The 24853-nt window shown below is 45.7% G+C and overlaps 2 protein-coding genes across 2 annotated transcripts; both read right to left on the bottom strand.

Moving 5' to 3' along the window:
* Positions 1–1258: 1258 nt before the first annotated feature.
* On the bottom strand, positions 1259–3620 carry LOC130095564 (E3 SUMO-protein ligase ZBED1-like). The gene is made up of 4 exons (XM_056262322.1): positions 3017–3620; positions 2345–2852; positions 1900–2086; positions 1259–1732 (listed from the first exon to the last, which is right to left on the bottom strand). Exons 1-4 carry the CDS (start codon positions 3618–3620, stop codon positions 1259–1261), a joined length of 1773 nt encoding a protein of 590 aa, XP_056118297.1.
* A 7619-nt stretch (positions 3621–11239) lies between these two features.
* LOC130095565 (uncharacterized protein K02A2.6-like) lies at positions 11240–14290 on the bottom strand. The gene has a single exon (XM_056262323.1). The coding sequence runs from the start codon at positions 14264–14266 to the stop codon at positions 11240–11242; it is 3027 nt and encodes a 1008-aa protein (XP_056118298.1). The 5' UTR covers positions 14267–14290.
* Between the last annotated feature and the right edge of the window lie 10563 nt (positions 14291–24853).

The following is a 24853-nucleotide window of genomic DNA, read 5'->3' on the forward strand; positions in this document are numbered from 1 at the left end:
TCTGGTATGCCCTAATCCAACAATGCAGAACAAGGTTCAGAGTGACGAAAACAACAAAGTTGTCCATGCAGATGTGCTGACTCCTGCTCCACCCCACACCCATGGTGTTAGAAGACCAAAAAAGACCCCACATGGTCTTGCCAAAAAAAAATGAAACTGGCTTAGCTTAATTGACTTAAGTCTCTATGGAGCTGCTTATGTTCATACTCTTATTTCCATCTAGACAATTTTATATTTTGCATCTGGACAATTTTAGAATGTGTAAAAAATTTGAGACTGACCTGTTAAAGGGATAGTTCACCCACAAATTAGAATTCTGTCATCATTTACTCCCCCTCATGTTGTTCCAAACCTGTATGAGTTTCTTTCTTCTGCTGAACACAAAATAAGATATTTTAAAGAATGCTGGTAACCAGACAGTTGGCTGCACCCATTGACTTCCATAGGTTTTTTTTTTCCTTCTATAGAAGTCAATGGGTGCCATCAACTGTCTGGTTACCAGCATTCTTTAAAATATCTTATTTTGTGTTCAGCAGAAGAAAGAAACTCATACAGGTTTGGAACAACATGAGGGGGAGTAAATGATGACAGAATTCTAATTTGTGGGTGAACTATCCCTTAAAATTGTATTTATTTATTTTTTACTCCAGATTTACTCAATGTTACACCATGGCTCAGTAAGAGAATGAGATTTTCTACCAAAATGTTATATGTTAATTAATTGATATATTATTGATATTATATTTTCACTGATATTTCATTTTACTAATAAAGTTTTACAAATCATTCAACTGAATTGACATGGTAATTGTTGCTACAATCAAACTCGGTGGCCCCATTTGTTTCAATGTTTTTATTAGAGGTGGGCATAGATTAATTTTTTTAATCTAGATTAATCTAGATTAATCTTGGAATTAATCTAGATTAATCTAGATTAAAATGGCTCATTTGAATTTTGCCGAAGGCATGCAGAATATGTGTGCTACCCACTAAAAGTAAGTCCTTGAGAATGGGTTTCTCAAGCCAGGTGGCGCATTAGACCAGGGGCTCGTCTCCTGTTTCCAAAATGCATCACAAACTGCTTGAGAAAGCTGTTCTACTATGATAATTGGTGATGAAAATAAATCATGCTCAATCAGATGTACTTGTTTACTAACTGTTTATTCAGTTAAACATGAATTTTGAACTGTAAGGCCTACATAAGAGGTCGTGATGAACTGTTTTACAGTCAGTAGCTTTGTGTCAATCAGTCCAAGCTCTATTTCTCCTTCTTCCACCAGTCACTCAGGCAGACCAGCTTGTTCACATTTCCTGGTGACAAACTAGATCTCCTCTTCTGCACAATATGGCCTGCTAAAGAAAAAAGTCTCTCGCATGGGACAGTTGTGGCAGGAGTCCCCAAGTATTTACGGGCAATGTGGGCCATCTTACCATAGACAGCAGTGTGCTCCGACCACCACTTCAGTTGACACTGATCTAGACTGGCACTGGGCTCTGCCTTGTACCTCTCCACAGTATTGTCTTCTGGTGTCTCCTCATCTGATTCTGAGTCTGATCCCATCAGTAGCAGGGCTGTTTTCTTCTTGGGTGGCTCAGGGTTCTCCTCCCAGAGTGGCTGCAGAGCAGGTTTTTCTCCCTTCACCAACTCACTTAGCTTTGCCCACACTGATTCTCTCTCTGCTCTGGGCAAGCACTTGAGGTCCTTAAATCGTGGATCTAGAGCAGTCGCCACCTTTGATGAATAAAAAATAATAATTATTGATTGATGAATATTTCACTTTCCAAATCCAACCTCCATATTTCTTCATGACTCATTCATCTATTCATTGACCGATCTACTGGCTTAACAGTCTATAATGGTCAAACAATGCAGTTATCTTCTGGATCAATCTGACATACCTTAAGCCATTCCAGGTTTATTTTCTCGCTCCGCTGGTTAAGGTCCTTGGTGAAGGCAGCCTTGAATCGCACAATATAGGCAGGATCATCATCTGAGATCTTCATCGCGTGCTGGAGGTGGCACAGGGCAGGTAGAACCACAGAGCAGGATACATATTTATCCCCACCAAGGAGCTCAGTAATGTACCTACACACACACACACACACACACACACAGACACACACACACACACACACACACACACACACACACACACACACACACACACACACACACACACACACACACACAGAAACAGAGCAATAAATAATTAATGACTGATTCATTTAACTCAGATTACACATTTTTAAAGTTCTTAATCACATTACATTTAAGGGCATGTGTTTCTTAAATACAAAGTGACATTTAAAATAACTTGTATGCCAATTCATTTGTAGACCATACCTGCATGGCTCCAGCAGTTTCTCTAGCTTTGCCAACTTCTCATATTCAGCATTTGTTGGGAGGGCCAGATTGTGCTTCTGCTGAGACAGCGTTGTGTGCAGTGCGTCTCTGTTGTGCATCACGCGCTTGATCATCTCAAGGGTGGAATTCCACCGTGTTGGAACATCTTGCACGAGTTGCTCCTGAACTTGTCCAAGGGAGGCTTGCTGGACATTCAGCTCGTCTGAGTTGGCCGGACTATGTTTGAAATGTCCGACCACTTTACGGCACTTGGCCAGTGCACCATCAAAACCACCTTCCCGAAGTGACATTACAATAGCTCTCTGTACAACATGCGCAACACAGGGCAAATGCTCGAATGGCAGTATCCTCCCTGCTGCCACCATATTAGGAGCGCTGTCTGTTCCAAGAGTGCTGATTTTGTCAGCTATCCCCCACTGATTAGCGACGTCGAGAAACTGCCTGGCACACGCTTCTGCAAAGTGACGCGTCTCTGTTTTAATCACACCTAACGGACAGACAAAGTAAATCAGAATAAGTTAACTACTAGTAAACAACTAGCAATCATCAAGAAGCAAACATAATGTGGTGGTACTTCGGGATGTCGTGGTAATTAATATGCTAAGTAATTAAATTAAATTATGTAATTTAAAATTACATAACGTAGCCTACCTAAAGCGAAGGAATGAAGTTCCCAGCTGGCATCGATGATGTGTACAGTAACGCCGAGGTAGTTATCGTTGTTGACAGATGTCCAATGGTCCCCAGTCAGTGCTACAGACCTCGCCTCTACCATCTTCTCATCTTTTGCGGCTTTCTCTGTGGCGTGCTGGTCATGTATTCTCCTCATGATAGTTCGCCTCGCAGGTAGTTTGTAAGATGGGTCACTTGTGGCCGTCTGGAGAACAAGCTCGAGCCCATCATCTTCAACCACGCTGATGGGCCAGCAGCTGGTGGCAATCCACTGAGCGAGGAGATTAGTTAGCTTGGCTGATAGAGCTGTGCTGACGGGCTTGCCTCGGTTGCACTCAAACAAAGTAGTTTGACGACGACTCTTCCCCTGCGCTACATCAGTGCTTGGCCCGGCATCAACCGCATTAGCTAAGGGATGCTTTGCGTTTAGGTGGTACTTGAGACTGGAAGAACTCCTACAGTAAACTAATTCCGCATTGCATAAGGTGCAAACAACCTTAGTTTTGTCGATGTTTCCATTGGGAAGCTTCTTAAAAATAAATTTTCCCTGAAGCAAACCTGGCGGCTTCATAGCTGCATCCATGTTAGCACGTTTGATGTGGTAATTTCACAGTAGGCATACACACACACACAGATTCGAAGACTCGTTCTCGCCCCCTACAGTGCAATTCGGCTAGGTATACATCCGCGCTAAACTATCAAGGTGAAAGTCATCATAGCTTGCGTAGTATAGACTCAGCTCCCAACCCAACTTTGAGAATAGATTAACGGCGATATTTTTTTTATCGCCCGATAAGAGTCTCACGTTAACGCAGCACGTTAACGCCGATAACGGCCCAGCACTAGTTTTTATGCTTTTAGCTTTTTGGACATGCGCATCATAATGAATAGGTCTGTTTTACAAAACTGTAAGAATTTTCCCATAAATGTGTCATTATCACTAAAAAGGGGAGAATCTCAGCTTTAATGTGGTATATGGCACATATGGAGGATAATTATGGATCAAATGTGTTAAGTTTTAAAAATAAGCTTTTTTTTAAATCGGAATTTCTCAAAAACATGATTTTCTGAGCCTGAGATTCAGCAAATCTTTGACATAGCCTTACTCAGTCAATATTAAAGATATCAATGTTTTATTTTCACAGAATGTTCTTTACATTATGTAGGACGATTTTATGTAGAAAACAGTAAATCACAAAAAAATTACTTTAGCTGGGTTTTCACAGGCAGGGTCACATATACATATCCTATATTGGATATTAACATCCATCCGTGTAGATCGCGGCAGCAGCTTCAGGTTGGTAGTCCAAGGCATTGTTGTCTATCTGTACTTCCGGGGTTCTTCCCACCGGAGCCTCGCTTTCAATATCAAAATGGCGGCTGCGTGAAATCAGCGTATTGGATTCAATCTTTTTGTCAACTTGTTCTCTTTCAATTAGGACTGGTTTTATATTTCTATTTGCATCTGATTAATCGTAGGCCTCATTTATCTGAGAGTAGGCATCTAATTGTTTGAGTAAAAAAAGCATTAGGCCTATTTATGAATAATTTTCACAATATTAAATAAAATATGAAAAAAATGTGCAAAAAATGTGCACTGTTGATCACACTAGTCTACTTTAATGTTTCACCAGGGAGTTTGTTTTGAAAAACTTTTATTTTGTACAAAATGGCACAGAGTTACACTTGTGGTGTTCCAATGGGCCATTGAGGGTCATTGTTTCAATGGGCCATTGAAAGTGAACGGGAGAGACTGAAAATAAGAGAAAAATTTTGTTTTCAGGAGCATGTTCATTATGTTCATGTAAACATATGCGCATGTGTGCTTGCAAACATCGAGCCCTTGGACCTGTGCATGTGTGGATACATGCATACACACGCTATCCAAATACACACACACGTTAAAAGACACAAACTATTTTGAGTATTACACATATATTCTTTTTCACAGAGAAAAAACTTTATCCTACCCTGAACTGCATCTAATATCCATTGATCTATCTGACATTCATTCACACACACACACACACACACACACACACACACACACACACACACACACACACACACACACACACACACACACACACACACACACACACACACACACACACACACACACACACACACACACACACACACACACACACACACACACACACACACACTCACTCACTGGATTTAACCCAGAAGAAATGGGTTTCAAAAGAATCTTTCTTTCATGTTCTTTGTTTCATGTTCTTTGTCATCCTGCATCACGTCCTCCTCACTAGAATCTTGATCAATGATCTGATGAAGAACATCATGCACAGAGAGCTTCTTCGCGATTGTGCTGCGCCTGCTACCAAATGAATGACAAGCAAAACACTGTGAAGCATTTATATGTGTCTGTGCTATAACATCTATATTTGTACATTTTAGTCCAAAAACAAAATGTCATAATATTTTGTCTGAAACCTGTGATGAAACAAAGAACATGAAAGAAAGATTCTTTTGAAACAGGGTCACTGTGGACTAAATCCAGTTTGCGCATACATGTCTGTCTGTGTGTGTGTGTGTGTGTGTGTGTGTGTGTATATAAATGTCAGATGGATGAATGGATATTAGATGCAGTTCAGGGTAGGATCTAGTTTCTCTCTGTGAAATAGAATGTGTAATACTCAGAATAGTTTGTGTGTTTTAACGTGTGTGTGTGTGTGTGTTTTGGAAGCGTATGTATGCATGTATCCACACATGCACTGGTCCAAGGGCTCGATGTTTGCAAGCACACATGGACATGTTTACAGAACATAATGAACCTGCTCCTGAAAACAAAATTTTTCTCCTATTTTCAGTCTCTCCCATTCACTTTCAATGGCCGGCTATTTTTGACCGTGAACACCACAAGTATAACTTTGTGCCATTTTGTACAAAATAAAAGTTTTTCAAAACAAACTTCCTTGTGAAACATTAAAGTAGACTAGTGTGATCAACAATGCAATTTTACTCAAAAAATGAGATGCCTACTCTCAGATAAATGAGGCCTACGATTAATCAGACGCAAATTGGAAATATAAAACCAGTCCTAATTGAAAGAAAACAAGTTGACAAAAAGATTGAATCCAATATTGTGTGATAATATAGCATAACAAGTGATTAATAAGCTATTTTTTGTAGGCCGGCTATTTTTGACCGGGAACACCAAAAGTGTGACTGTGCCATTTTTTACAAAATAAAAGCATTTCAAAACAAACACCATGATTAAACATTAAAGCACACTAGTGTGATAAACAGAGCAATTTTTCTTCATATTTTATTTAATATTGTGAAAATTATTCATAAATAATGTTTTTTTTTACTAAAATAATCAGATGCCTACTCTCAGATAAATGAGGCCTAAGATTAATCAGATGCAAATAGAAATATAAAACCAGTCCTAATTGAAAGAGAACAAGTTGACAAAAAGTTTGAATCCAATATTGGGTGATAATATAGTTTAATGAGTACTATTACTAATACTATTGTGGTGACAAATATACGAGATAATATCATACGAAATTTGATCCAAAAGGACCATCAGTGATGTAACAGTACAAGCCACAGCATCACTGCAGCTGTACTGGGGCTTTGTGAGTGGATAATGCAAATAAAGAATCTTGCAATTCTGAAAAATATATCTTTGCATTTATTTTTGATGCTGTAAGCAACTTTTACAATCAAGAACTATTAAGTCTGATTCATATGACCAACTGTTCAAGTGTTTTAACCGATAAATACATATGCATACAGGTATCTCTTGTCTGCTGGGCATTTCACTTTTAAATGCTTGATATGATCTCTTTGGAATGCAACAACCTGTCACACATTTAAAAAGAACCCACCTGTATCTTCTCTACAAACAAAGAAAATCGTTATGCATCTATTTAATGTTTAAAATACTATTTATAATGCTCTATAGATCATTAGATCAACAGAGCTGCTCCTATGCGTCATTAAAACAGCTTGACCCGAAGAACTGAGAAAAGCTGTTGGCTGTAGTGTATTTCACTATGGGCAACGCCCCAGGCGTGATAGACTATAGAAGCACCAATTACACCACATCTGTCCGAAGGACGGACCAATCACAGCTCATGACAAGGAGCCCACCCCTCTTTATATATACAGCGTTGATCCCTGAAACGGCATTCTTGTTCTCTTCCTCGTGAACACTTTTCTTCAGTACCTAGGCTGCGCTGCTTCAGTTCACAAACGTACCGTCAAGGTTGACGTTGCAAAACGCAGTGCAGTTAAAATTTGTTGTGGATTCTCTGCTCGTTACTGAGCTTCTCTATTTCGCCCTCATTGGCGGTATCTCCTAGCTAACTCGTTAAGGCGAGATAAGATTACAGGATACTCACCATGTTGGTGTCCAAGGTCGCCACGGAGAAAGGGAAGGATGCTCCTTTGCACTCGTGTCCGGCAGCATGTATGATCTAGGGCAGGGATCTGCATCCGATGTACATTGCATGCATGGGCATCAAGCATGCTCAGGCCACGCTGGTGGAAAGTTGCGTACACTGTCGTGTAATGCCAGTCAGGATTTTGGATGGCTGCATCTTCTAAAGACAATCTGTGTCTTTCTTCTGTCCCTCCTTCAGCTAAGGCTTCTGTGGATTTGAGGGGATTGTTCGGCCTGGCTGTTGCGGCGATGAGACAGTGGTGCGACCTTCAGAAGAAGGAAGGAGCACCGCATCCTCCTGTTCCCCTGTGTCCTGTTCCTCCGACGCAGAACAGTAGGATTTTGAATGCGTCCAGGACTGCAAAACCCCAGAGCGCAGAGCAGGCGGCTCACCCCACCGCTGCTTCAAACACTAAGCCGTGGGGTAAGCAGTCATTCGCGGCAGCTGCAAAGTCTAGGTTCGCTAACCCTTCCAACAAAAAGAAGAGGGATACCTAGGACGCAATCTATGCATGGGAGGGACGGACAACACCTAGAATTTTCTGTGATGTCCTCTCCCGAGTCCACCACGGCTGTTCCCCCACCTGCAAAAAAAGCGGAGGATGTGGAGTTTGGGTGAAAAAATGTTCAGGCCACTTCAAAAGTTGTGTACAGGCCAGTTCACCTCCTTCTCAACACACAAGGTTCCGTGGATTGCTGACAGCAATTCCACAAGTTCGAGTGCAGAATACTCAGCCACCAAAAGAATTTGGGCTGATGGGTACAAGCACAAGTTTTTCAAGTGTATTGTCACAAAGCACTTCAGCCCCTGGGTTCACAGCAAATTAAAAATTCTCTGTCGCATCCAGACTCAATGCTGGGGGCACAGGGAGACAAAAACAGGATAATAACAATGAACCAAGAGATAAATCGGTCTCTGAGTCTGAGTTTGTTTCATCTAGAAACAAACTTTGTTGTATTATTTTCATGTTATCACTGTGAAGCTGCTTTGATACAATCTGTATTGTAAAAAGCGCTATATAAATAAAGGTGACTTTTTTATTTTATTTATTTTACCTTTATTTAACCAGGAGAGAACCTCACTGAGATTAAAATCTCTTTTATAGGAGTGTCCTGGCCAAGATAGGCGGCCCAATTGTTCAAACACACATATAACAATAAAACAATACAACACACAATAAATTAGTATTAAAAATACAACCTCAGAAGCATTTGCAAATCAATAAATGTTTCTCTAGCGCATATATAAGTGTTCTAAAATTGCTGAAAGACACCAGATGATTCAGCTTCAATGTCATTTGTAGAGAGTTTCATTCTGAAGGTGCAGCATAATTAAAAGCAGTTTTACCTAAATTAGTTCTAACTCGAGGTACATGCAGATTGTAATAAAACTGTGAACGCAGTGAATAGTTACCTGCTACTTTTTGCTTAAGCATACAACAAAGATAAGATGGTAAAACCCCCAAAATTGCTTTGTATATCAATGAGTACCAGTGCATTTTCCTTCGTACAGCAAGAGAAGACCAAGAAACTGTATTGTATAATGCACAATGATGTGTGGAAAATGTGCAATTCGTAATAAATCTTAAGGCACCATGATACACAGCATCTAGGGAGGCAAGAATATAAGACGGAGCATGCTGGTACACTACATCCCCATAATCAAGAATCGGCAAGAAAGTCGCAGACACAAGCTTCTTCCTTGCATTAAATGAAAAGCAAGACTTATTTCTAAAGTAAAATCCCAACTTCTTCTTTAATTTTTGTTTCAAGTAATTAATGTGTGAAGTAAATTTTAATGTGTCATCAATTATGATGCCCAGGTATTTATACTCTGACACTAATGTAATCGGTTTTCCTTGTAAAGTTTGAAGAATAATAGAACTGTCTATGGAATTTCTAGAATTGGAGAACCACATGAATTTAGTTTTCTCAGCATTTAAGACCAACTTTAAAGTAAAAAACCTTGTCTGGATAGTATCAAATACTGACTGTAAATCTCTCAAAGCTTCTTGTTTTGTAGGCGCAGAGCAATAGATGACAGTGTCATCTGCATAAAAGTGAAACCTTGCTTTTTCAATATTAACATTAAGACAGTTTATGTATATAGTAAATAGTAATGGCCCCAAAACAGATCCTTGGGGAACTCCCTTAACCACTTCTTTTAAGTCGGATTTGATACCTTGCACCTGCACACATTGGGTTCTTCCCTTTAAATATGTTTTAAACCACGAGACTACATTAACTGACAATCCGACACTTCTAAGTCTATCTAGCAATATGTCATGGTCCACAGTGTCAAACGCTTTAGATAAATCAATAAAAAGACATGCACAGTGTTGTTTTTCATCTAAGGACCCTACAAGGTCGTTTATAACTTTTAGGACAGCCGTAATAGTGGTGTGTTTTTTTACGAAATCCCGATTGGTTGGTAGTCAAAAGTTTATGAATCTGTAAATACTGTGTCAGTTGGTCACTGATAATTTTTTACAAAAGTTTTGACAAAATACAAAGCTTTGAAATCGGTCTGTAGCAGTGTTGGGAACGTTACTTTAAAAAAGTAATTAGTTATAGTTACTCACTACTTGTTCCAAAAAGTAACTGAGTTAGTAACTGAATTACTCTATAATAAAAGTAACTCGTTACCAGGGAAAGTAACTACTTGGTTACTTACGTAACCTCAGTTCCCTGAGTTAGGGAACGAAGTATTGCGTAGCTATTAGGGATGTCAATTTTCACAAATTCCCATGATCGATCGTCGTTTAAATTAACGATCAATTAATCGATTAATCGTTAGCCTTAATACTGCAATATGCGTCTGCTGCAGTGCATATGGCCAACAGCATGACAGCGTCTGCAAATGCTGCTCAAACCGCTATGTTCCTCACCAAATTAATGAGAATGGTTTAAATCTAAATAAAGGGCTAGTAGGATTGTAAAATGTTTCAATGTGATTAATAATAATTTAAATATTTAATAATCAACTATAACGACTAATACAACGTGTCACCAACGCCGCCTCAGATGCGCTTGTCAGAATGTGTGACTTGTGGACGCGTGCTCTTCCTGGAACAACGAACTTAAAACGGCAACTAAACCCAATGAATTCACACAGATTTAATAAAATAGTGTTCTCATGTTATGTAATATGACAGTCCCAAATTAATCCTCGTTATTAGTCGTGCATTCTGCTTGAGCGGCGCGCGCTGAATGAATAACTTAACCGTGGAGCACTTTGCTAGCACGTTATTTAACTCAAAGAAACGCATCCTATGAGATTAATCAGATATATACAAAATAAACATAATATTACAAATTATATCTGCACAAAATGACGTGAATGCACAAGTGAACTTGAACTAAGTTACGTGCCATTCAGAATGACTCATGTTGTGGACGCGCTCTTCCTGGAACAACGCGACACGGCAACTAAACCCAAATAATTCACAATGTTTTATTACAATATTGTTCTCTTTATGTAATAAATGGAGGCCAGACCGTGCTTAAACAGAACTGTAACTTTACTCTGTATTCTCGTTGGCATAACACACGCGACCGCATACAGTCACTTCTCACTTCCCGTAATACACAAGAGACTCTCTTAAAGTGACAGCATAACATAAACTAGAACCTTCCTTAAAGGTACCATAACTCATTATCATAACATCTCTCCCCCCTAAGAATCAACGTTACCAACCCTTAACAGCCCAATCAGAATGTCTCTTTTTCTTTTTTTCTTCTTCAGTATCCCCATACAACTATTAAACAATTAACCCTACTATAACCTAAAGATTAAGCCTATTAGGTGCTTTCTTTTGGCGTCCTGATCTCCTTAAAGTCTCTGAAGTTTCCTCAGGGACGGTTGGTACACTTCCTGGAGGCACCAGTGCCCCCAGTGGCACCGAGACAGCTGTTACGTCAGAGTTCTCTCGTTTTTCAGCCCTTTCCACTTGATCCTCACACTCCTGCTGCTCCTCCACATGACGGCTCCTCACATGATCCTGATGGCGACGGACATCACGTCCATCTGACAGCCTCACTACACATGAGCGGGGACCACTTTTTCCCAAAACGGCTCCCGGCAACCAGCGCTGACCTCTGGCAAAATTCCTGACAAAGACCGTCTCACCTTCCCCGAAGCACCGTTCTCTTGCATGCTTGTCATGTCGCGCTTTCTGCTTTTCTTGCTGGATTCTCACTTTCTCCCCAACATCAGGATGCAGCAAATCCAGGTGAGATTTCGGTTTCCGACCCAGCAACATCTCTGCAGGCGCCAGGCCTGTAGTAGTCTGCGGTGTAATCCGATATTGGAACAGAAAACGAGAGAGGTTAGTTTCAACATTTTCCCCTGACATCTTCTTTAAACCGGTTTTCAACGTCTGCACCGCTCTCTCGGCCAGCCCGTTCGATGCCGGATGGAAAGGGGCTGTACGAATATGTCTAATTCCATTCCTCTTGACAAATTCTTGAAACAGCTCTCCTGTAAAGGTCGGTCCATTATCAGTTACCACCACATCCGGCAGTCCGTGTATTGAAAACACTTGGCGCAGTGCGTCAATTGTCACGCCAGCTGTAATGTTTTTCAAAATGTGTGCTTCCAGCCATTTTGTGCGAGCATCCACCATGACCAAAAACATACGCCCCATGAAAGGACCCGCAAAATCCAAGTGCAGCCTGGACCAAGGCCTGTTAGGCCACTCCCAGGGCTGAAGAGAAACGGGTGGGGGCATTTTCTGGTTTTCCTGGCACTCCCTGCAGTGTTGGACCTTGTTTTCGATATCCTGATCCATATTTGGCCACCAGACATAGGCCCTCGCTAAACTCTTCATGCGTGAAACCCCAGGATGGGCTATGTGGACCTCCTGTAAGACTCTGGCTCGCCCTGGCAGAGGCACCACCACTCTTGAACCCCATAAGATGCAACCATCCTGAACTGAGAGCTCATTTTTCCTTTTCTCAAAAGGTTTCAACTCCGCATCTGCAACAATGGATGGCCAACCCTGTAGCACGAATCTTTTGACTTTTGACAAGACCTTGTCCCTTTCTGTCCAAGCTTTGATCTGCTTCGCGCTCACTGGTGAGTCACTCAACTTTTCCAGCAGGAAAACAGTTTCAGGAGGCAGAGGAGTGGACACAGGGGTGTCTGGAAGTGGCAATCGGCTCAATGCATCCGCATTGGCATTCTCCTTTCCCGCTCTGTACACTATACGATATTGATAGGCAGACAATGTCAGTGCCCACCTCTGGATACGAGCTGATGCCATGGAAGGAACACTCTTATGCTCACTGAACAGGCTCATCAACGGCTTATGGTCCGTGAAAACTGTGAAGGAACGGCCATAGAGATATTGGTGAAAACGCTTCACAGCAAATACCACTGCCAAGCCCTCTTTGTCTAGTTGAGAATAACCCTTCTCTGCTTTTGTAAGCGTCCTGGACGCAAATGCAATGGGTTTCTCTGAGCCCTCCTCCATTATGTGCGACAGAACGGCCCCAATGCCATATGGAGAGGCATCACACGACACTGTAAGCTCCTTCTCAGGGTCAAAATGGACTAATACACTGGCTGACTGCAGCAGATTTTTGCCTTTGGTGAAAGCAGCCTCCTGCTCCCCTCCCCACTTCCACTGGCAATCATGATGTAACAGCCTGTACAACGGGCCCAGCACAGTTGATAGCTCCGGCAAGAACTTCCCGTAATAAGTTACCATCCCAAGGAATGACTTAAGCTCCGACACATTACCCGGCTTGCGGGCCTCCTTGATGGCCCTGACTTTTTCTGCCACTGGAAAGAGGCCATGGGCTGATATTTGATGACCCAGGTAGGTTACACTCTCTGCCTGGAATGTACATTTGCATTGTTTTAGCCGCAGCCCTGCCTCTGACATCCTCTTGAGCACCTGTTCGAGGTTACTGAGATGCTCCTCTTCTGTCTTCCCAGTGACCAGAATGTCATCGAGGTATACTGCCACGTTTGGAATTCTTTGCAACAGGTTTTCCATTGTTCTTTGAAAAATGGCCGGGCTAGACGCCACTCCAAACACCAGTCTGTTATATTTGAACAGCCCTTTGTGAGTGTTGATCGTGACGTATTGTTTTGACTCCTCATCCAGCAACGACTGTTGATAGGCATGACTCATGTCAAGCTTAGTGAAGGTTTTTCCTCCCGCCAGCATTGAGAACAAATCTTCCACTCTTGGAATAGGGTATGTCTCCAACTTCGCTGCTTGATTGATTGTCAGCTTATAGTCTCCACAAATGCGGACTGTACCATCCCCTTTTAGCACGGGAACGATTGGGGCTGCCCAGTTTGAAAATTTAATTGGCTCAATGATACCGAGCTGCTGAAGCCTCTCAAGCTCTTTTTCCACTTTATGCTTCATTGCATATGGGACAGACCGGGGTTTAAAGAAGTGAGGTGTAGCATTGGGCTCCACGCAAAGTTTCACCGTGGTACCCCTTAGGGTGCCCAGCTCATCCTTAAACACATCTGGATACCTCGCAACCACATCCCCAGCACAAAGCCCTTTTATGAGTCTTATCTCTCCCCAGTTTAACTGAATTTTACTGAGCCAATCACGCCCCAGCAGGCTCGGGCCTGTTCCCTTGACAACGAGCAAGCGAGCTTCAGCCGCCTGGCTGCCATAGGCAATGGTCACTTCCGTCGCACCCATTACCGGAATGATCTCTCCTGTATACGTTCTCAATGTAATGGAAGACTCACATAATGCTGGTGTCTGCTCATTAGTCCATAACTTCCCATAAGTCTCCTCACTGATGATTGATGCAGAAGCTCCCGTGTCAACCTCCATCTTAAGGTTTGCTCCATTAATTTTAATTGTTGCGTAAAGAGGGTCTGAACGAGTTTCACTCAAGGAACATGTCTCCTCTTGTTCAGTCTCCACTATGTGATGTGTCTTTAAGTGAGGTTTCCATCCACCCTTTGAGTTTTTCCCTGTAGATTTGTTACCTCTGCATTTCTTTGCCAAATGACCCTTCTTGCCACAATTATGGCACACAGTGTCTTTGAATTTACAAACATTTGCAAAGTGAGCTCCCCCACATCTGTAACATTCCACTGATTTCACTTTGACAGCCTTAGACACCTGAAAAATATCACTCTGAGCACTGCCACTTGCCTTCTGAATATCTTTCGCATGTAGTGCTGCCGACTCCATACCTTGTGCGATTTCCATTGCTTTTGCAAACGAAAGTGTCGCTTCCCCCAGCAGCCTGCGCTGAATCACGTCATCATTAATTCCGCACACAAGGCGATCACGCAGCATATCCTCCAGTACAGCACCAAACTCACAATGTTCAGACAGCTGACGCAGCTCAGCCACAAACTTTGAAATAGATTCTCCAGTCTTACGAAAATGGCTGTGGAACTTAAAACGTTGCACAATCACTGAAGGTCTAGGGCTGTGGTGATTCTGGACCAGGTCAATCAAATCTTTGTAAGCCAACTCTCCCGGTTTTCGCGGTGTTGCCAAGTTCCTCATGAGCTTATACGTCTTTGCTCCGCACACACTTAACAAGATAGAGCGTTTCTTATCTTCCTCCGTGATCTCGTTCGCGGCGAAAAAATGCTCCAGACGCTCTGTATACTCGAGCCAGTCACCATTTTCTTCTACAAATTCCCCCACTGTCCCGAACATCGCCATTTTGTCAATATAATCCGTTCCAGCAGGGCTTCCTCACTCGTGCCAACCCCTACGATTCGTTAGCAGAAGTGCGTTGTTTATCCTCGTCGCCAAATATGTAATAAATGGAGGCCAGACCGTGCTTAAACAGAACTGTAACTTTACTCTGTATTCTCGTTGGCATAACACACGCGACCGCATACAGTCACTTCTCACTTCCCGCAATACACAAGAGACTCTCTTAAAGTGACAGCATAACATAAACTAGAACCTTCCTTAAAGGTACCATAACTCATTATCATAACACTTTATAATGTTATATAATATGACAGTCCCTATAGTCGTTATTAGTCGTGCATTGCCATTTGAGCTGCGCGCGCTAAAGATCACGCTGCGTCAATTCTTAACCAAATGCATCCAATATGAGATAAATCAGATATAGATAGGCGCACACAAAATAAACTATTACAACTTACATTTGCACAAAACAAAAGGCAGCGAATGCACACGCAAACTTATAGTCATGATGAAGGTGTAAAATAGTCCCAAACATAACTCCGGCGCGCTCACTTACATGTTTCGCGGTTGAGCAGCACGCACGCGCATGAACCTGCTTAATCGATGATCGATAAGGTTTATCGATTAAACGTGTTATCGACAATTAATCGATCGTCGATTAATCGTTGACATCCCTAGTAGCTATACGCAGTGGGAAAACTCCTTTTCCTTGATTTTACTGAACCTTATGTAAAACGCATTTGCAGCTGCACAGCTAGCACATAGAGCGTCTCGCTCGCTCATAGGCTGTGCTGCAGCAACTGCACATCCAATGGCGCGGGCGCTCCTGACGTGTGACCAATGAGATCGCTCCACGTCATCACACGTCAGAGCCCGTCATAGGGGCGAGGCCTAGCCTATATAAGCCCCTGAACTCGCCAAAATAGCAGGTTTATACGACTGAAGCGACAAATACCCAGTTAAAATAGTGCGGTCGGCTACGCAATACTTCGTTCCCTAACTCAGGGAACTGAGGTTACGTAAGTAACCAAGTAGTTCCCTTTCGAACGGTCACTTCGTATTGCGTAGCTATACGCAGTGGGAACGCTATGCAAAACGCCGCACTGAATAACTGGTTGCCACTGCAAGCCATAAACCACTTAATATGTATACACTAGAGCCGACACCGTCAGGTCCAGGTGAATCCATCAGAATTACCCGATAGGGTCAAGAATATGAAAATACCACCAGCCTTAGCGGGTTTATAATACAAGATTTTTACCGGCCAGAAGCGGGTTTATAAACATATATATGTGAATGTGATTATGCACGGAACAAATGATGAAGGACCAGACACAGCCAAGGCCCTTATCATACAGAAAGCACCCTCGCCTGTAGGGAGGGTACTTCCAAATTATAGAATTTCATAAATGTGGACGGCGAGGCCCACCCGGCCGCCTCACAAATGTCTTGGATGGGAAAACCAGACGACCACGCCCACGACGAGGCCATGCTTCTGGTCGAATGGGCTTTTACACCTAAAGGGCAAACCTGACCCGCTGAGGTATAAGCCGTCGAAATGGCCTCCACTATCCATCTAGACAGTCTCTGTTTAGTGACCGGATCCCCCTTGGATCGACCACCAAAGCAGACAAAAAGCTGTTCTGATTGCCTAAACGATGCAAAACGCTCCAGATAGATTCTCAGCGCCCTAACAGGGCAGAGAAAGTTAACCTCCCCACCCTCCGTGGAAGGGGGAAGGGCTAACAATGTCACCACCTGTGCTCTGAACGGCGTTGAGAGCACTTTGGGTACATAACCATGCCTGGGTTTGAGGATGACCCTGGAATCACCAGGACCAAACTCCAAACATGCCGGGCTCACAGAAAGAGCCTGCAGATCTCCCACTCGCTTAATAGATGCCAACGCCAACAGGAGGGCAGTCTTCAGCGAGAGAAGTTTAAGATCCACCGACTGGAGTGGTTCAAAAGGTGGACCCTTCAAAGCCCCTAGGACCACAGATAGGTCCCAGGACGGCACAGAAGGAGGTCTGGAGGGGTTAATCCTCCTAGCACCCTTCAAAAATCTCACGACCAGGTCGTTTCTTCCCAGTGACTGGCCAGCTACCAGAACATGGTGTGCTGCAATAGCTGCCACATACACCTTGAGTGTGGACGGGGAGCGATCCGCGTCCAACAGCTCCTGTAGGAATGAGAGAACCACAGATATGTCACATGACTCCGGGTTCAGACGGTTTTTCGAGCACCAGCCGGAAAAAAAACCCATTTTGAAGCATAAAGGCGCCGAGTCGACGGGGCCCTAGCTTCAGATTTAGTATTCAGCACCTTCACAGGAAGGTCCCCGGATACCGGTTCAAGGGCCACACATGTAGGGCCCACAGGTCGGGTCGCGGATGCCACAACGACCCCTTTGCCTGCGTGAGGAGGTCTTTCCTCATCGGAACAGGCCATGGAGCTGCATCCGAAATCTGGACCAGCTCCGGAAACCACGGCTTGGACTTCCAAAGAGGAGCCACCAGAAGGACCGGGCACCTGCACTCCCTGACCCGTTTGATGACTTGTGGAATCATCGAGACAGGGGGAAATGCATACAGGGGGCGGTTGGGCCAGGCATGGGCCAATGCATCCCTGTCTTTCGAGAAGAACAGATCGTGAGCTTAGAATTATAAGGTTCTATCTCCACTTTTGGTCGAAATTGAGTTTTTGACATAATCTTATCCATTAGGTGTTTATTAATGCCTGTGTGGTGTTATTTTTGTAAAAAAAATATTTTGTTAGTAGTTATTAATAAAATAAAAAGGTTCCATCTCACAAAACAGCAGGGATGTAAAAACTTTGATGCTCAATATCTCAGAACTACCCTAAACGGAGATAGAACCTTATAATTCTAAGCTCACGAGATTGCAATGGGTGTTGTTCTCCGAGGCAAACAGGTCGACTTCGGCCCTGCCAAACACTTCCCATATCAGACTGACCGTCTGTGGGTTTAGGGACCACTCGCCGAGGGGAGTGTTGCCCCGTGAGAGCATATCCGCGCCCAGATTCTGGACGCCCGGGATATGTGTAGCCCTCAGAGAGCTCAGATTTCTCTGTGCCCACAAGAGGAGATCCCTCGCCATAGCATGCAGGCCACCTGACCTGACGCCCCCCTGGCGATTTATGTAGGCCACCACTGACATGTTGTCTGTGCGGACTAAGATGTGATGACCTTTGATGCTCGATAGAAAAGCATTCAGGGCCAGACCAATTGCTTTCATTTCCAGACAGTTGATGTGTAAGCTCTGTTCCGCACTCGACCAGAGGCCGGAAGCAGGCATGCCCTCGTGTAATGCCCCCCAACCCAGGTTGGATGCATCCGTAAAGATCACTTTCCTTCTGGAAATTGTCCCCATTATCACACCCTCTTGGTACCAGCCCTGAGCCCGCCAGGGAACCAGGGTCCTTAAACAACCGTGATTCACTCTGATGCGTAGGCTGCCTGACTGCCATGCATACGTTGGCACCCGGCGTTTCAGCCAGTGCTGCAGCGGGCGCATGCGCAGCAGTCCCATGCGGAGCACTGGCGATGCTGCTGCCATAAGACCCAGTAGTTTCTGAAATTTCTTCAGAGGCGCGCACTCTCGCTCTCTGAACGAGGATGCCAGCGCACGCACTGAGAGCGCGCGCTCTGGTGTGAGCCGCGCTCTCATTGACACCGAGTCTAAAACTATGCCCAGAAAGATCACACTCTGACAGGGTGATAGTTTGCTCTTTAAAACATTGATCGTGAGACCCAAGCATTCCAAGTGGCCGAGAATCAGATTTCTGTGAGCTATCAGTTCGCCTCTCGACTGCGCTAGCACCAGCCAGTCGTCGAGGTAATTCAGTACGCGCACTCCCCTCTGTCTCAGAGGAGAGAGCGCTGCATCCACACACTTCGTAAAAGTACGGGGTGCGAGAGACAGGCCGAACGGCAGAACTGTGTACTGATAAGCCTGTCCCTCGAAGGCGAATCTCAAGAATGGCCTGTGACGAGGGTTTATTTGAATATGAAAGTAAGCATCTTTCAGATCCATTGTAACAAACCAATCCCCCGGGCGAATTTGCGCGAGGATCTGTTTGATAGTTAACATTTTGAAGGGACGTCGCATGAGCGCCTTGTTCAAATGTCTCAAATCTAGTATGGGTCTGAGACCGCCGTCTTTCTTCGGAACTAGAAAATAACGGCTGTAAAAACCCGCGTGCTTTAGCGCAGGGGGGACTAATTCTATCGCCCCTTTTGCTAATAATTTCTGCACTTCGGTGCGAAGCACGTGACCCACGTCGCTTCTCACCGAGGTCTCGACAACCGCCTGAAACTTTGGGGGTCTGCGAGCGAATTGGAGCGAGTAGCCTCGCTTTATAATGTTTATGACCCAACTCGACACACCGGGGATAGCTTGCCAGGCTAGAACCCGTGTGGCTAGGGACTGACACACTGAAAGGGGGGAGCCACCTAACGTAGGGGGATCTGAAACCCTTATAATGTGATTTGTGCATACATTGAATGTTTGACCGACTGTACAGGCATTTGCGTGTGGGGAAGTCAGTGTTACCACAGGGGAGGGGCCACCTATCTGAGGGGGGCCGTGAACCCGTGTATTGTGCTTGTGAAACATGCTCTTTTTGTGATTTATTTGGGTCGCCGTGAAAACGGCGTTTGGTTGTAAAGACGCGCTTACTGCGGGCCTGTTTACAGAAATAAAATCCCCATCCACCCGAACTGAACAGGGGGCTGTGGGAGGTTTCATTGGCATTTTAGAGGGTGGTCCGGCCGGCGCCCTCTCTCTTCATGCTGCGTGCTAGGACGACTTCGGCGGTGCCGCTTCGGGCGCAACGCTGGGCCGCGGGCCTTGGCGCCGGGGCATTGGGAAACGCTTCGCAGCTCTTGTCTGGCGCTGGGCATCAGCCGCAGGGCGGGGCTGAGAGGCCTGCTGTTTCGGTTTCGCTGGCTGAGGCGTAAACGGAGCTGGTTTCGTTTTGCTCGACGCAGAGCTAGAGCGCTTCGGCAGGAAGTGTCGCATGGCCTGGGACGCCTTCTGTGCCTCGGTGTATCGCTCTGCGAACCCCTTTTACCGCTGGGCCGAAGAGACCGGTGTTGGTGACCGGTGCATCGAGGAACTTGGACTTTTCCGAATCCTTGATGTTGGTGAGGTTCAGCCAGAGATGGCGTTCAGCCACGACCAAGCTAGCCATGTTCCTCCCGATCGCCTGCGCTGTAGCCTTGGTAGCCCTCAGGGCTAGGTCCGTCGCGCTGCGGAGGTCCCGAAAAGTCTCCGGATCCGGGCCAGCCTCGTCCATAGACCGGAGGAGTTTGGCCTGGTAGACCTGTAGCACGGCCATCGTGTGCAGGGCTGAAGCAGCCTGCCCGGAAGCGAAATACGCGCGTCCGAGGAGGGCTGACGTGCTTCTGCACGGTTTGTTAGGGTGCACGGCTCTGGTCCGCCAGCTAGCGGCCGTGTTCGGGCATAAATGAGCGGCTATGGCCTCTTCCAGAGGCGGCAACGTCTCATAGCCCTTCTCCGCCGCGCCGTCCACAGAAGAAAGCGTCGCGGGAACTGTAGCGCCTCGTGCAGAATAGGGAGCGCGCCAAGCCTTGGTAAGCTCCTTGTGAACTTCCGGAAACTTCCGTGCAGCTTGCGTGCGCACGTGGCGCAGTTACGAGACATCTCGTGGTTGAAGTAACAAAAGGATATCGCCGGATAGCCACAGGTGAGACGGCGTCAGGAGACGAACGGCTGAGAAGACGTAATCTGCTGAATAATGCTCGCTCAGGCTGAAGGGCTTGTTCGACGGCGAAGGCTCAGTGAAACTGTCAGAGACATACAGTTTGTCGCTGAAGGAGTAAAATCTGCTATTTTGGCGAGTTCAGGGGCTTATATAGGCTAGGCCTCGCCCCTATGACAGGCTCTGACGTGTGATGACGTGGAGCGATCTCATTGGTCACACGTCAGGAGCGCCCGCGCCATTGGATGTGCAGTTGCTGCAGCACAGCCTATGAGCGAGCGAGACGCTCTATGTGCTAGCTGTGCAGCTGCAAATGCGTTTTACATAAGGTTCAGTAAAATCAAGGAAAAGGAGTTTTCCCACTGCGTATAGCTACGCAATACGAAGTGACCGTTCGAAAGGGAACTATTTGCGTTACTGTTAAAAAAAAAGTTGCTATATGTCAAAGAATTTGGATTTTTTTTAGCAGTTTTCACAAGTCAGTTGAAATGAGTAGAACAGACAGGTGTTTGTACGTAACTTTCGATATTTATTGCACGTCGACAGACAGCAAGAGGTTTATCCTGCACCTCAAGTATTATCTTTGTAAGAAAAGTAACCAGTTACACCATATAAAGTGCATTTAACTCTAGCGAATTAAATCAAACTCTCTCAACCTAAGAAACAACTGGTCAAGTTAACAACCTGTACTTCCAACAGTTCCAAGTGTTTTGTTCATTTGTGTTTGTGTGCATTTTATTTTGTGATTTCACCGGAATGAATATAGAGTCTCCGCAACGGCGATAGATTGAAGCGCGCGTCCGAGTGAAGACTGCGCACGCCGCGAGCCACAAGAGAACAACTGTATCCATGACACTGATCGCAGCAGCACGAGCGCTCAGCTGGATCTCAAAAACAACAGATTTAAGTGCTAGATCTCTTAATTAATAGCGAACTAAATGAATGCTCTGCTAGTTAACTGGATATGTTTTATTTATTTGTATTAGGTATCCGTTCTATGACATTAGTATATTTTTTACTAACCGTATATTTACGTATATTGCGTCGTTGTACCCAGCACTTCTGAAAGTGCACTTCCGAATGCGTCTCTGTCCCCCACACATTTCAAACCAAACTGACGCCCATGAATCAACGCATAGTAACGCACCGCATTTAACGTCCAGTAACGTTAACGGCGTTGTAACGACGGAAAAAGTAATTAGTTAGATTACCCCGTTACTGAAAAAATAACATCGTTACCTAACGCCGTTCTTTTAAACGGCGTTATTCCAAACACTGGTCTGTAGTTATCTAATGAAGTAGAGTCGCCCCCTTTCAACAAAGGAACCACGAATGCAGACTTCCAGATCTGCGGAATTTTATTGGTTGTTAAAGAAAGATTGAACAGATGACTTGACTTGACACTCAGTTTTTCTCTCTGTCCACTAGATGGCACCAGCACTCCATCTATAGAATCGGTTCAACAGAACCCTCTGGCTCTTTATCAGGAGGCTTGGAGAGAGTGATCTTCGCATCCGTGGGTCCTCGCGACTGTAACCAAGGGTTACAGGCTTCAGTTCCCTTTCAGTTCGGTCACGTTCAACGTAGTCGGATGTACCGTACTGATTGGGATTACGCTTAGGGAGCCTGTCATCTTCGAGTATTGATTTGCATCTTGCGCTCCGCGCCGCGGGTATAAATACGGAAGCGGATGCACGCACCACTTGTCTTTTGCTTCGGAGCCAATCGGATGTTGATGTCTCTGAAGAGTGTTGGAGTGGTTTCAACGAGCGAGTGTGTCGGTGCTTCTTCTGGAAATTCTCTCCCGGTGCTGGTGTGTTTACAGCGCGAGTGCAGCGGTGATTGCGAGCCTTCTGAGCTCTCAACTGCTGTTTTAACAGCATTCTTTGTGTTTGTTTGTTCTGATGGTTGGTTAGAGAGTGAAGAAAGTGAGTGCTTCACTGGTACAGGCGGCACCATCTCCTGTCAGTGTTGCCGCGGTCATTCCCCTGTGTGCTCAGGCACTGGTGAGAGCGCTATTTCCTGAAAGAGCAACACGGGTGGTCTGTGTCTTTTTCAAGATGCCATTCCACCCGTGCGTTTCTGGATGTGGTCGTTCCCTGTCCCCAGCTGACGGTCACAATAGATGCATCACGTGTTTGGGCTTACAGCACACTGAAGCAGCTTTTGTGGATGGTTCATGTTCTCATTGCGGGAGCATGACTATATCGGTGCTGAGATTGAGACTCTCCTTCATCCGTGAAGGTGGAGTCCACATTCCCATGCCCCGCTCAAGGGCCCCTTCTGGCCCACCCCAGAAGAGAGCTACTGCGCCGTGTGGGATGAGTGATCTGAGGATCACAGTGAGGGCTTCCCCACCCGGTAACCAGTCCCCGTGGGCCCCTCACTCCTCTGTCACACCGCAGCCGGTGGAGCTCCCTGTGGAACATGCTGGTCCCTCTGTAGTGGACCAAACAGCCGTTTCGTTCGGGGCTCCTCCTGAGGACAGGATGTCGATCGCTGCATCGGAAGGGGAGATGGACTCTGGAGATGATGGCTCGGCTGCGCTATCTCCTTCTTGGAGAGTAGCGTTGCCCGAGCCGGATCCAGAAATTTCAGCTATGCTGAAACGGGCCACCGAGACGGTCGGGCTCGCGTGGAACCCTACACCGTGTCCCGAACCGTCTCGGTTGGATGATTGGTTTCTCGGGGTGGGCCGTGCTGGTCCTCAGCGCGCCGCCCCGGTGGATTCAGACCCCTCGCTCCTCTCAGGAACCTGATGATCAGGTCATGCTTTCCCACAGACTTACCTCAACTGCGTCATGATGTGCGGCGATAGCGCAACATAGACTTTCAGGGTGGAGGGAGACAGCCTTCGCTCCAACCCTTCTTGCAGGAAGGAAAGCACGACACTGATCGGGCATTTTCTGGGGTCTTCTTGGTGAGAAGAGCACCAGGAGACGAAGAGATTCCACTTCAACGTGTAGGCATGTCTGGTGGACGATGCTCTAGCGGAAGTGATGGTAGCCACCACCGCAGGTGGTAGGGTACTCAAACCTGCCTCGTCCCGTCCAGGAGCCACACATGGAGGTTCCAGAGATCGGGACGAGGGTACCATAGGGTGCCCCGTCCCTGAGAAAGGAGGAATTGGCCAGGGAGATGCTGTCGCGAGGAGTACAAGTTCGGAAAACCAAGTCCGGGTGGGCCAATGAGGCGCAACCAAGATGACCTGCTCCTCGTCCTCCCTGATCTTGCACAGGGTCTGTGCAAGAAGGCTCACTGAGGGAAACGCATACTTGCGGAGGCCCCGTGGCTAGCTGTGCGCCAGTACATCCGTGCCGAGTGTGCCCTCGGTCAGGGAGTAAAACAGGTCGCAATGGGACGAGTCATGGGAGGCAAACAGGTCTACCTGTGCGTCCCCGAACTGATCCCAAATCAGCTGGACCGACTGGGGATGGAGTCTCCATTCTCCAGGAAGAGGCTGAAGCCGTGAGAGCTCGTCGGCTGCACAGTTCAGGTCTCTCGGGATATAAATGGCTCGAAGCGACCTCAGATGCTTCTGACTCCATAAGAGGAGGTGGCGGGCGAGTTGCGACATACGGCGGGAGCATGGACCACCTTGTCAGTTGATGTACGCTACTGTCGCGGTATTGTCTGATCGGACTAGTACGTGCTGGTTCTTGAGCAACGCATGGAAGCGGTGCAGAGCGAGACGTACCGCCAGCAACTCGAGGCAATTGACATGCCATAGGCGCTGGGGTCCTGTCCAGGAGCCCGCGGCACCATGTCCATTGCACATGGCACCCCAGCCCGTGGTGGGGGCATCTGTTGAGACAACAACATGCCTGGAAACTCGGTCTAAGGGCACTCCTGCCGGTAGAAAGCTGAGGTTCGCCCACGGGGTGAAGGTCTGATGGCAGGTCGGAGTAACTGGTACTCGGAGCGTGCCTTGTTGCCATGCCCACCTCGGGACTCGATCGTGAAGCCAGTGCTGAAGCGGTCTCATATGAAGCAA

Source organism: Rhinichthys klamathensis, unplaced genomic scaffold (genome assembly GCF_029890125.1).
Source record: "Rhinichthys klamathensis goyatoka isolate OS25496 unplaced genomic scaffold, OSU_Roscu_1.1 h1tg000191l_1, whole genome shotgun sequence".
NCBI classification, from domain to species: domain Eukaryota; kingdom Metazoa; phylum Chordata; class Actinopteri; order Cypriniformes; family Leuciscidae; genus Rhinichthys; species Rhinichthys klamathensis.